The sequence below is a fragment of the Cyprinus carpio genome, chromosome A13 (genome assembly GCF_018340385.1).
Source record: "Cyprinus carpio isolate SPL01 chromosome A13, ASM1834038v1, whole genome shotgun sequence".
Classification (NCBI taxonomy): domain Eukaryota; kingdom Metazoa; phylum Chordata; class Actinopteri; order Cypriniformes; family Cyprinidae; genus Cyprinus; species Cyprinus carpio.
Genome location: NC_056584.1, coordinates 9,561,500 through 9,575,498, shown reverse-complemented (window position 1 = coordinate 9,575,498; position 13,999 = coordinate 9,561,500). Strand labels below are relative to the sequence as shown.

Sequence of the window (13,999 nt, the reverse complement as noted above, 5' to 3'; positions counted from 1 at the left end):
TGGTGGTGGTAATCGAGCAATATGTATGATTTTGAAAACTAAGGCATGCCACCTGCATGCATATTCACTGATGTGTATTCCTATTCTGGCCTCTATTCTGCAATAAGCATATTTAACAAAGATCAGATTGCATGTTTTAACGGTGCTCTTTGTTTATTATAATAATTGTGTAAGTGTGCTTTTCCAATTGATAGCTAAGGAATGCGGTAGCCCAAATATTTCCCAGGAGCCCAGATGGTTTTCCCAATAATGCCGCCCGTCAGCAGCGTGTTTGCAGGTCGAGCGCATTGTTTGAGATTGAGAGGACTGGCGCAGGAGGGCGTAGAGTACCTGTGACGAGGATGCGCGCTTGCGCGCGCACACACACACACACAGAACAGCGACATCACAGCTGAGTTCATTTCGCGTCTCCGCTCTGTCTCACGTTACTTGGCTTTCAACTAACTATTAGACGACTTTCCTGCGGTTTTGCACGATTTCTGACGAAAGCCATTTCAGTAAGTAGACCACTTTGATACTATATACGTTTTCTCATTCTTTTTGTGATATTTGTTGTCAGTGCACGTCTAAATAGTGAGTATCGCACGAAAGATAGTGAAGTTCTTTCTGACAGTTCAGTATGAACAAGTCTCACATACTGTTGACTAAAGACAACATCCTTTAGACGACAACAAAAAGCTGAAACGATAATTAAAATCTAATTCAAAATTATAATTTTGCACAGATGAAACCTAAACGTATATGGCAAGCCACTTTAATATTCATTCCTTAAAAAAACTTTTTTTTTTTTTTTTATGAGGCGCCGCGTAATATAATACAAGTAACTATTTTATAGAACTACTATCTATTACATTTCACTGGCATATATTAATTAGTATCTAATACAAGTAACTATTTTATAGATTTTTTACTTGTCTCTTCTAGTATTCCTAGTACTAATTGAAAAATATTTATTAGACACTAGTGCAGTGGTTTTCATACCGGTCCTGCGAGCACCACCAGCACTGCAGATCTTTTCTGTCTCCCTTATCTATCACACCTGAGTCCACTCATCAGCTCATTAGTAGAGACCGCAAGACCTGAAATGGGTGTATCAGATATAGGGAGACATACAAAATGTGAGGTGCTGGGGGTGCTTGCAGGACCGGGTTGTGTGTATTCCACACTATACTATAAACCATTTATTACTACAAATAATATATTTAATCTAACAACCACTTCAGAGAACAGAATGAAATAGTGAGATAAAAAATGTTAATTTGGAATATTGAGGAATAAAAAATGTTAATTGGGATATATATCTATATATATATATATATATATATATATATATATATATATAAAACACACACACACATGCTAATAAAGTTTTAATACATTTACTAATAAATTTTGGGATAGATAAGAGTAACTAAGAAATAAATAATGGTACATAATAAATAGTTACTACTAGTAAAACTAAAATAGGTGCCAGCAACAGTTGGAATAGTCATTGTCTGAACCACAAATTTGCAATTTGTTACCAGTAAAATGGAATAGATACTTGTCACTATTGGGATAGTAACTAGTGGCAGTTCAGTATTTTAAGTACTAGCAAATAGTTAGAAGTAACTAAAGAATACATACTACAAGTGAAACTAAAGAAGGCACCAGCAAAACATACTAGTAGTAAGTGAAATGTCACACTAGTAACATAAAAATAGGTGCTAGTTCATTTTTAGGAAATACATTTTAGAATGGCTTGCCATACAAAGTATAATCTTTCTTCTGTCAAAGACCCGTTCACTGGAAGTTAACTATTAAACTGTGAAAGGCCATATGACTGATAGGTATTTTAGGCTATTGATACGTGATGATAAAGACTGTGGACACATCTGTATTTAATCAGATTAATGCGTAGAGTATTAGTCAGCTGACAGTGAGAATATGCAGGGCAGTTTTTCCTGGCACAAACACATTTAACTGTCCAAGTAAGATGACATCTGGAAGAAGAGAGGCTTTGAGGGACACACAGAATGTACCCAGTAGAAATAAAACACAAATTGAAATTTCTAACATTTGTTTCATAAATATGTTAGTGCATTATTGATGCATAATTCTGAAAGTCTTATTTAGCTTTGCTGAATTGTTGCTTATGTAATGCTATCTTTTAGAAATATTAAAACTATTAATTAAGAAATGCATGCTCTCTCATTGGCATCAACAAAGTTTAAGGCTGCTCTAATGCTGCATTATTTACACAGATGCAAAGCAGCATTAGAGCCACATCTGATATTGTAGGGGCAAAGCTGCATATTTTACTGACATTTATATGAAATTGTGTCTTTAAACTGACATTGGAGACGATACAGACAGAGTTGCTTAACTTTGTAAAGATGCCTTTGTTGCATCCTGTCATTTGATTTTTTTTTTTTTCCTCCGTTTACTGCATTTATAGTTCAACAGAATCTCATTTTTATTCTCAACGGAAAAAAGACAGTCCCTCATGTGATTCATCATCCGGTCAATGACTCAGTGTACAGTCGGCAGTGCTTATCCTCAAGGTCCTATGCATGCAAGAATGACATTTTAGTGAAAGACGGCTTTCATAATTAAGCAATTCTCATTCATAAGCCAAATACTGATTATGTTGTTATACTGATATCTTAAGCTAACCTCAGTAGCCTCTATGGAAGTTATTTATTTACTTTCCGTGTTGATTTCCTTGTGGTGGAATATTGATGGATCCTGTTTCATTGATGATGAACTAGATGGCGGATGTGCTGTTGAATTTCTGTGGAAGATTGTTAGGCAGATTTGTCTAGACTCTCAAAAGGCCTTGACCTGATACTCTGTTCTTGAATGCAATTATTTCAAGGTTTTATAAATGTTTAAATGTCAAAATTCTGGTTGTGTCAGTTAGTTAGTTCCTTTACTGTCCATAAGTGGAAAACTATCTTTGGCTTCACCATGCATCACAACAAGACCAACACAATAAAACAATTCTACATAAGATCAATATTAAAAAAGAGACTCAACATTTCACTTTAGCATACACATACATGTATACATTCCTGTGTGTAAATATATGTGCATATATATTAATATTCATGTCTCAGCATTTAGAATTCTTATTACAGTTGGCACAAATGACATCTGATAGACATTTATAGTTTTTCGAGGTCGTTTAAAGCATCGCCTTGATGTCCTCCTTCATTCACATACTCTGCAGGTCCTTAATGCATGGAATATAGCATGTCACTGTCATTCGATTACATCCATGAAATCATGATATGAATTTAGTGTGCTTGTCGGTGCCACTGTCTCTCTTTTGAGGCGACTGACCCTTAAACTCACATGTAAATGTGCTCAAAGTGACTGACAGCTGGTTAAAGATGCATGAAGGGTCTCATGCAGTCACTGTTCAGCTGAGCAGAAACAGAGCTATCGTTTTCTCTCTGCAGCTGCTCAATTCTTGTCACTTGATTTAGTCCATCCTACAGCCTGATACCATGAATCCTGTTGTTTAAATCAACGCAGCTGATCTTCCGTTGTCTGGAATTGGCTTTAGCCCATCTCTACGGCTCTGAAAGCAGAATACTGATCTCTTTAGGGGCTCTCTGATGTGCTGATCTGGAGCTGTCGCTGTGGGCTACAGTGGGCGCCAATTGATATGCTTTCATTTGCTTCGGTTTTAGTGCTATGAGATTTTCCACTGGGAAGATATGGCCTCTCAAGTGTCTGACCTATTCTTACTTTATAGCTCTCATTCTCTCTAGGACATCTGAATTGGCTAAATAATAGTACTGCTGATGGTTGTGTAGTTATAATCCTATAATGGATTTCTTTCATAAACCTCTAATCCTTAAACTGGATTCTAGTTTTGCACCAATTCAATCTGTGCTGTTCTATGAGCAGTTCAGCAGAAAAGTTACTTGATTCCTCAAACTTTCAGTGATATTTTATACCATATACTGTCATAACTGCTAATGCTTTGTTGACATAAAATTCCCTTAAGGGCTGCACAGACCTTTCAAAGCATATTTTAGTGAAGAAAATTCACCCTCCTATTAAAACCAATAAGACTTTTTTGACTGTGAATAAATTTGTCAACATGATTTGAGCAACATGGTAAGTGCAAAAAGGAATTATATATAGTCTAAAAGTGCTGAAAGCACATTCAAAATCAGAATTTATCTTAGAAATAAACAATGTTTTAGGATTTTGAAATATTTTTAACAATTGTATTATGTACAATTAAGAAATATATAAGATTTGCTCTATTTTTAGGTCACAAATCAAGAAATGTGTGTAAGAAAATGTGTGATGCTGACCATGCTAACAGTGACGTTGTAATGAATTTATAAATATATTACAGTATGCAAACTGTTTAATGTATTATTTTTATTATATAATATACAATATATACACTACAATTCAAAAGTTTGGGGTCATTAAGAAGAAATTAATATTTTTATTAAGCAAGGACACATTGAATAAATCAAAAGAGACAGTAAAAATATAGTGTTACAAAACATTTCTATTTAAAATAAATTCTTTTTTCTTAATCTTATTTATAAAAAAGAAGAAAAAAAATAAAAGAAAAATGCATCATGGTTTCCACAAAAAATTAAGCAGTACAACTTGATAATAATAAGAAATGTTTCTTAAACAGCAAATCATCATATTATAATAATTTCTGAAGAATCATGTGACACTAAAGACTGGAGTAATGATGCTGAAAATTCAGCTTTGCCATCACAGTAATAAATTACATTTTAAAATGTATAGAAAACTGTAATCTTAAATTGTAATAATATGTCATAGTATTTCCTGTATTTTTGATCAAATAAATGCAGCTTTGGTGAGCATAAGTGACTTCTTTCAAAAAGAAACCAATAAGTAAATAATATTAAAGCATATTTTACATTTCATACATATCAGCTTTGCTCTTTGATGTTGTTTCTGTTGTTGGAAAGAACAGTATGAGGGATGCTGATCCGATAAACCTCTCTGGCACAGTGCTGCTGATTCCTGCGCTATAGCAGGTGGGAATTCAAGCACATCTGTGCAGTTATGTTTGAGATAGTTTGTTTTGTGTGTTTCATTTATACAGAGAGAAAAGGAGTGAAAAAGTTTTGAATGAACAAGAATATGGTGGCCTAGAAAGCCACTGGGAATGTGCTCTCTGAAGAGGAGATGCTCATCTGGTGCGTAAGCCTGTTTAATGGAATGAGGGAGAGAGAGTGTGTTTATCTGAGAGAGGCGGAGAAGTCTGGAGTGATTACAGAAGAGAGGGACTGAGTGTGTTAGAGCAATGGACGGAGGGAGACGAACAGCTGGATGCTCAGGCCACTGTCCTCCTAAATCACATCAAACTCACACACACACACACACACAAGCACAATGACTCCTTTTTAAGTAAAAACCATTCTCTTGCAGGTCAGCTATGACCAAACGACAAAACAATAGTAAGTGTAGTGTCACTATGGAGACAAATTTGACCTAACTTTCCAATAAAAAGTTTTTGATATAAAAAAGTGAATAGTAGTTTTGATAGATATCTTTAAAATTATGTATGCTCACGTTAGATGAAAACTTCAGTCATATCAGTGACCTTCAAAAAGCTGTTTTATTCTGCATAAGGTGGGTCACCCTCTCATAGTGGTTGTCATGTTTAATAATACTTCAGTTTATAATACTTTAATAATAAATGAATCATGGGTGATAAAAACACCTGCTTATAATCAGACCCAGATTAAATCTGTTGACTTCCTTCTGTGATTTTCTCAACAAAAAAAAAAAAAAAAAAACCCACACAAACACAATCTTTTTGACAGTATCCTACAGGGCTTTATCTTTGTCAAGCACCAATTGTTCTTGTATTGAGTATGACAGTATTTTTATTTAGGCCTATACATTACTTTTCAAGTGTCTGGGGTTGGTAAGACTTTTAAATGAATGAATGAACTCTCTTAAATGCTCTCTAAGGCTGCATTTATTTGATCAAAAATACTGTAAAAACAGTAATATTCTGAAATATTATTACTATTAAAAAAACTTTTTTTGTTGATTATAATATACTTTAAGATGTAATTTATTTCCATGATGGCAAAGCTGAATTTTCAACAGCTAATTCAGTGTCACATGATCCTTCAGAAATCATTCTAATATGCTGTTCTAAAATGTAAGAAAATTTCGTCTTATTATCAGTGTTGAAAACGGTTGTGCTGCTTAATAGTTTTTTTTTTGAAAGTGGTGATACATTTTTTCAGGATTCTTTGATGTATAGGATTACTTGAAGTATTAATCTTTTGTAACATTATAAATATCGTTGCTGTCACTTTTGATCAATGTAATGCATACTTGAACATAAAAACTTTAGAGCATTTCCAGACTAATCCAACCTGCTTTTGATGCAAGGTGAGAGAAGTCAGAGATGAGCTGTGGCTGAGTTTGTGATATTTGGGTGCAGTCCTGGCTCTTCTGGATTAGGACTCACACTATTCAGTTGTCATACATTAATCACCATCTTATTATTCAACACAGACACAGCTCAGGATTAAAGGCCTGAAAGGTCTGTGTCACTGGATGCGCAGCTGCATCCTTTGATCTCCACTTTGACGTACCACTGAGTGTCCATGTGTTTTGTGCATGTGTCACTAAGTCTTTTTTAGATTTGAAAAGAAGACTTCATTCTTATTAGTGTAACCTTTTAGTGCCACAGGGTACACTGGTTTCCTTTTAACATGCCCACGTTCCTTTGTTCCGTGCAAACTTGAGAATCTTGATAGTTGGTTGTCCTTGGGCGATCTGGGCAGAGAACTACAGTTAAATGGTGTTATTTGAGAAGTTTCTAAATAAGTGTCAGAACACATGCTTCACCTGATCACATGTCAGCTTAACTATGACATCAGCACTGACTAGTCATTTCTGTACCTGTCCTAACCATCTTGTGTTTTCTTGTTTTGCAGAGTGAAGGGCCTGAGGGAAAGAGAGCTGTTTTATTTTTTAGTGAAGAAGAGTAAAACAGCAGCATTTGTGTATACCAGAGGAAACGGAGGGGTGAGCAGCAGTCTCGTGGTACTCACCCCTCCTGGTCAGACTGCTGATGCTGAAGATGTTGACCCACAGTGCATGTCTGCTGCTCTTAATGTTGCTGGGTGTTGTGTCCACTCTGTGGGGTTACCCCTTCAGACCCCCGCTAGACCTGGACGTGATCCCCAGAACTACGGTCCTCTCCAACGGTATGATACACACGTTTTGTTTTTCATTCATTCATATAATCCCGAAGAGAAAGATCCACCAATCAGACAAGTCACTGTTACTATGGAAACAAATTATGGCAAAAATATCTCTGTGACCATCCACACCCACAAAGCATTGCTAATATCTCGATCAAGTCTCCCTACCTTCTCAAACTAATTATATATATATATATATGTATATGTATATGCATATGCATATGCATATGTATATGTATATATATATATATTTGGTGTAAGTAAGATTTTTTAAAAAGAAATTAACATTTTAGGTTGCTTTAAATTTATCAAAAATGGCAGTTGCAAAAGATTTGTTTACAAAAAACACTTGTTTTTAATAATAATAATAATAATAAATAAATGTTTCTTGAGCAGCAAATCCACATATTTGAATGATTTCTGAAGGATCATGTGACACTGAAAAATCAGCTTTGCATCACAGAAATAAATAACATTAATATTGCTGTTTTTCCTGTATTTTTGAACAAATAAATGCAGCCTTGGTGACTATGAAACTTAAAAAAAAAAGTCTTACCAAACTTTTGACGAGAATATGAGATGTACTATAATTTTTTGATTATGTACATTTTTTCTTTTGATTTTCTTACATTTTTGTTTGATATTTTAGAGTTAGAGTTGGTTTGGATCAAGTGTTAATGAATGCCTTAGTGAAGAAATGTTTGAAATCCCTTCAGAGCATATCATTGAGAAAAATGCTTCCAGAACTAAGAGTGCTGAAAAAGTGGGCGGTGACTGTTGCGCTCTATATCATGGTGTGTAAATATGATAATCATTCAGTGCCATGGGTATATCAAAGTATAACAGTTTATTTGTGCATTAGCATCACAGTAACATTGTACTACCACAGTACATTTCTGTAATCATCGCAAGGGTTAATTTTGAAGGAAATAAAAAGGGCTGCTCAGGCAGATGCAGAGAAGCTGCTGTGTGCTTATATGAGGGGGAGTGGGGTCACGAACTGTTTATGACTCTGTACTTAATCATGCTGATGTACGCAGGGCTCTATCACATTCGTTTAGATGACTCGCTGCTTGCCAGCTTGAATTTTGTATATCTCTTCGCTGTTGAACAATAAAACGCTTTTCTCTCACATCTGTGAAGCAGAAATGTAGGAGAGAAGGCACAATAAGCCAACCCAAGGTTTCTTTTATCTCCAGTGTTTAGTTACACAACTGCTGAGAGACTTGAGGCCTGTGTTGAGTTTAAAAACACTGAGAGAGCAGCAGGTTCACTCTCCAAGACCAGTCCTACCATTGCTGCTAGGTCAGATCTGTTTCCTGTTGTTGTGATTTCATCTGAATGGAAACAGCGTATCGACGTGACGCAGCTGCCACAGAACAGCATACGTCCAGTGGATAAAAAAATGGCACCATATAGCCTGTAACCCTCAGAGACATTAGACAGAGTCGAGATAGTGACAGGCTACCTGAGGGAAGACAGTGTAAATTATATTTGCACTGTATGTATTGTACTCCTCAAAACACCCTGAGCACACTCATTATGCTTCTGTCAAATATCAAAGCTCACACTGCTGTGAAACTGCATGAAGCAGCTGGTTTTAACATGACTCTGAACACTGAGTTCCTCGCTGGTTCTCAGGAGACCTTCACTTGTTTATTTAGCAAATACACAGTCTCTCTCTCTCACACACACATACACAAGGCCTCTGGGACGACAATCCAAATCATGTTGTGAATGTCATATTGATTAGTTAATTAGCAGTGCAGTTGAGCAGACAGAGGGTGTGTGTGTGTGTGCAGACTGGACAGGAGTGTCTTGAGTAAATGTACTACTGTAATGTCAGTTTGTAAAGGTCTAATGGTAGTCATTCTGCTCTCAGTGCTCAATTGCATATTCACTACATGGCTAACAGTATAGACATCCCCTTCTAATTGACAGGTTCAGCTAGGCCCTCAATTCCAGCAATTCCAATGCAGACAGATTCAAATGTTACAGCATGAAATGATATTCTAGAGAATTTTATGCTTCATGGACTTGAATGGGATCTAATCTCTTCATCCATCTATTTAGAAAAGAAGAATCATTAAGGTGAACTCCCTATTAATAGTATTTACATATTGCATAGGGCTGTATTTGTTTTAATTTTATTAAAATTTCAATTGATGTTTCTAATTTAATATAATTTAAAATTTATTCCTTTGGCAAACCTAAATTTTCAACATCATTACTTCAGTCTTCAGTGTCACGTGATCCTTCAGAAATCATTCTAAAATGCTGATTTGCTGCTCAGAAAACATTTTTTATTATTATCAATGCAATGTTGAAAAAAGTTGTGATAGTTAACATTTTGGAAACAGTGTTACATTTTTCAGGATTCTTTAATGAATAGGAAGTTCAAAAGAACATCATTTATTTGAAATAGATTGTAACAAAGTAAAAGCCTTTAGTCACTTTTGATCAATTTGATGCATTCTTGCTGAATAATAGTATTCATTATTAAAAGAAAAATCCAAACTTTTGAGCAGTATATGCATGTTTGAGCAGCTGACATGCATGTACTCATCTCACGTGCACAAAAACAGATTCAGTATTCCTCAAAATGAATAATACCAGTGAAATGCAAACTCAAAATATGACGCAAACCTGCAATAATTAAATGTTAACATAAAGACAATTTATTTATTTAAAGGGATACTCCAATCCAAAATGAAAATTTTGTCATTAATCAGTTACCCCCATGTCGTTCCAAAACCGTAAAAGCTTTGTTCGTCTTCAGAACACAATTTAAAGGGGTCATGACATGGGTTTTTTTATTTTATTATTATGGTCCCCTAGGTGCAATTATAGTATTACTATAGTTTTTTTTAAAAAAAAACTTTTAAAATGTAGTGAATTATGACATTTTCTCACCCTGTTTCTCATCCTTTGATTCAAACAGTCTGTTTTTGGGTTGTTTCCCCTTTAAGAGTTCAGTGTTAACGCCCACTGTTATGATTGGCTAACGACAGTGCCTATGGATCAATTATTAACGCCCCCAGTCAGAACATTTGTGGATTGAGCGTAACTGTTTAGTAGCGGGTGATGCATTCGAAGCGATGGCTCTTGCAATGATAAAACCTTATATGTTTGAGCACATCTGCGTGGCATTGTAGTTTTCCTGTACACAGACCCACTCGCTGTCCGTCGACTGAACACTTGTGAGGCGCGCGGCGCGACAACGATACGAAATGAGCGTAGTTGTCTTGTGCTGGAGGCGGTCATATGCGAATGGTTAGAACGTCACTTCGCACAGTGACGTCACTTCTTACCATGGATCCAGAACGAGCTGTATTTAGAGCTTGATTAAATAAATGGCTCGTTTATAATGGGGAGGACGTCTTAAGCTATGAAACTTGCAGGACGTTTTAATGGTACAAAGACCTCTTATATTCCAAAAGATCAAGGCAAATTTGGTTTCTCATTTCATGACCCCTTTAAGATATTTTGGATGAAAACCAGGAGGCCTGAGACTGTCCCATAGACTGCCAAGTAAATGTGTTAAGTGTCAGCCGCGACACAAGGATACGGTTTCTACGTGTATTTACGCTTTGATTTGAAAGAAAAAAGCGCATCCTTGTGTCGCGGCTGACACAGAAGAGCTTAAGCTGCCTGTGTTCAGCTCATATTCTCCAAAATGGCGCTACGCTGATGTGGAGAGACACAGAGGAGACAAATTGTTGAATAAAGTCGTTATTTTTGTTTTATTCGAATACAAAAAGTATTGTTGTCGCTTCATAACGTTACGGTTGAACCACTGATGGCAGATGGACTATTGTGCCGATGCTTTTCATACTTTTCTGGACCTTGACAGTGTATTTTATTTGGCAGTCTATGGGACAGTCTCAAGCCTCCTGGTTTTCATCCAAAATATCTTAAATTGTGTTCCCGAAGATGATCGAAGCTTTTTGGAATGACATGGGGGTAAGCGATTAATGGCAAAATTTTCATTTTGGGGTGGAGTATCCCTTTGATCCCAGTATCTGCTGACCTTCAATGATCCAATTCATTGTTTTTTGTTTTGTTTTTGAACTTTTTTCTTTGCGTCCTATTCTTCATGCAGTCCAGAATGGCAGCACAGCTGAATGTTTTGTTTGAACTTTTTGAGTTTGCATTTCTTTCAGCCCAAGACTTATTCATTTCACTTTTGGTGTGAAAGAGCTTTTACATTTGCCAAAAATAGAACGCTTTTATATTGAAAACAAGCAAGCAGCTCAACCTAGATGAGAAAAAGTAACGCAAAAGTAATGTAATGCATTACTTCCCAATAAAAAGTAATTACAACACAGGCCTTACATTATTGCAGTGCATTACTTTTAAAAGTAACTTTCCCCAACACTGGTAGTGTATAATAGTGAATAGTGTTATGTTTGGCAATTGAGGCCAAATACAATCTGTAGTTGTCTTTTCCTGTAGTGCTGCGTCATTTTGGTGAGCTGCTGCCTCACCTTACCTGTCTCAATGGTTGGATTAGGCTATACTTTATTCAGAGAACAGGAAATGCAGGTATTGTTCTCTGTTGCTTCATTGTTACCCCACAATGGATCTTAAACCAGACTGAAATACAGGAATCTGTGATAAAAGAAGCAGGAGAGTGTATCAGCTGTCTTTCTTCTGAGGTATTTTTAGGTTTCGCCGAACCTGATTTTACTAAGTGTGACATGTTCCTGGATCAACATCTTAGGTGACCCTGGAACAACATTGTGATTAACCAGTCAGATTTGAAGAACCAGTTTACAGTTTTTGTGAAGTTTAGGCTTATAATCAGTGTTTGGTGCTTGTACATCAGTGTCTTTCAACTTTAATTTCCTCTGATTTTAGGGATTACTCATGGTTAAGGTTAGGTTTAGGTGTAGGGATATGGTCAAGACTAAATTTTTGGATTAAGATGTATAGTTCCAGGGTCAACAAAATATGCTGACCCTAGGTCACATCTAACTCAGCAAAATCAGGACGTGACAGAGGTTTCATTACTATACCGAATGTTTGAATAACAACTAAATTCCTTTTTTATGAAAACATTTACAGCATTTTTATTCCCAGAATAATTAGATTCTTAGACATTCTTAGAAAAACAAACACTAAGGTTGCATTGTAGTGATGTCAGAGAGTAATACCGTGGTAGTGAATGATTACAACATTTGTAAACCATTGTAAATACAGGGGAGGATAATTGTAATGTCATCAGTTCACCCACTTCAAACAGGCTCTGTGATGTTTAGCTGTTAGCCTGTGTTTTATGTATTTGGTCGTTCTATCTTGAATTTATTTATGTTTCGTATAATTGTATGGTAATTAGGGAAGGGATATGCATGGCAGTTATTTGGAAGTAAATTTAATTGCCACAGTAAATTAATCTAGAATATATATATATATATATATATATATATATATATATATATATATATATATATATATATATATCTATATAAATATATATATATATATATATATATATATAGCATTTATTTACACAATTTAAAGAATAAATTGTAGATTTGTCTAAATTGTAGAATGATATGGGAATATTATATCAAAGTTTGAGACACAGAATACTACCGTGGTACTTGTATACAAAACCATAGTATTAGTATGATATCATATCCAAAAAAGAAACATGGTAAAAAATTGATTTTTATAAGTAGAGCTGCATTGATAATTCCAACATTGTGGATGTTGAAGCTAAAACTCATTCCCACCGAACTGTGAGTTTAGTTTGCCAATGTTTCATTGACCTCCATCCATTCCCTGTAAGATCCCATGACCAAGTTGAACAGACAACCGTTTGTGCTGCTTTAAAGTCTGAAGGAGCTCTATTTGAGCAATCAGTAAAACGAGTAATTCTGGTTTGGGGAAATGATTGCATGTCTCTGCTGCACTGCATTGTGCTGAGAATGACGAGCACGCCTAAGCTGTGTGGTTTGTGTCTGTGTAATAGCAGGCCGGTAGAGTTCTATCAGTCAGGTTACTGGTCTCGTTCGTTTGGATGGGCGTTGCTCCATGTTGAGCCTTTGCCATTATAACACATCTCTTGACATTTGTTTGAAGTTCAAAGCTGCTCTTCTCACCCAAACGCGGGAATATAGTGAAGGTCTCAGTGCTGTGTGCATGGAAACCTTTGTTCTGTTTGAATAACCTTGGCTTGTAATTCGTTTACCATTTTGAACTGCTGTTTGTGTTGAATCTGGTGCCTAGTGGAAAAGTACAACGTAACGTGTCAGTATGAAACTGTAAATTATATGTGCATGGGAATGCATTTGGGTGTGTGTGTGTGCACTGTTTATTCCAGTGTATAATGTTATTTGTGTCCAGACTAATAATGTGTGCAAGTCTCGGCCCAGTCCGGTCCAGCTCTGTTGGGTTTGAGATTGACCCTGTGCTTCTGACCCACTGAAGAGTGACAACTGAATAATTTCTGGAGGACTGTGGGAAATGCACTGTGATCTAATAGTGCATGTCTGAGTGGATCAATCTGTTCTGTTAACATCGTTGGCTCTGTACTGGTGATAGAGGGTGAAGATGTTAAGAGGAAAGATGACAGCATTTGGAAACGAGCACAGAGTGTATCATTCTGCTAACTTGTAGCCAGCAGGTTTTTCTTAAGGCTCATGAAATCTCATGAATCTTCCAGTCTCATGACCTCTTGCACACTAATTATTATTTAATGGTTATTTTCGGCCAAAGCAGAGTTTTCAAGGACCGCCATAAGTACCATAGACACTGAAAGGAATGATATT

At 36.0% G+C, this 13,999-nt stretch overlaps 1 protein-coding gene across 3 annotated transcripts in view; it reads left to right on the top strand.

Moving 5' to 3' along the window:
• Positions 1-36: 36 nt before the first annotated feature.
• LOC109113083 (semaphorin-4G-like) overlaps positions 37-13,999 on the top strand; it is a 37,064-nt gene continuing 23,101 nt past the window's right edge. For all 3 annotated transcript variants that reach the window (XR_006161476.1, XR_006161477.1, XM_042768671.1), the window contains exons 1-2: positions 37-497; positions 6,954-7,226. Coding sequence is in view for 1 of the 3 variants with exons in the window: in XM_042768671.1 (XP_042624605.1) it covers positions 7,091-7,226 (136 nt within the window). In the remaining 2 variants the exon portion in view is untranslated. The remainder of the gene's footprint in view (positions 498-6,953; positions 7,227-13,999) is intronic.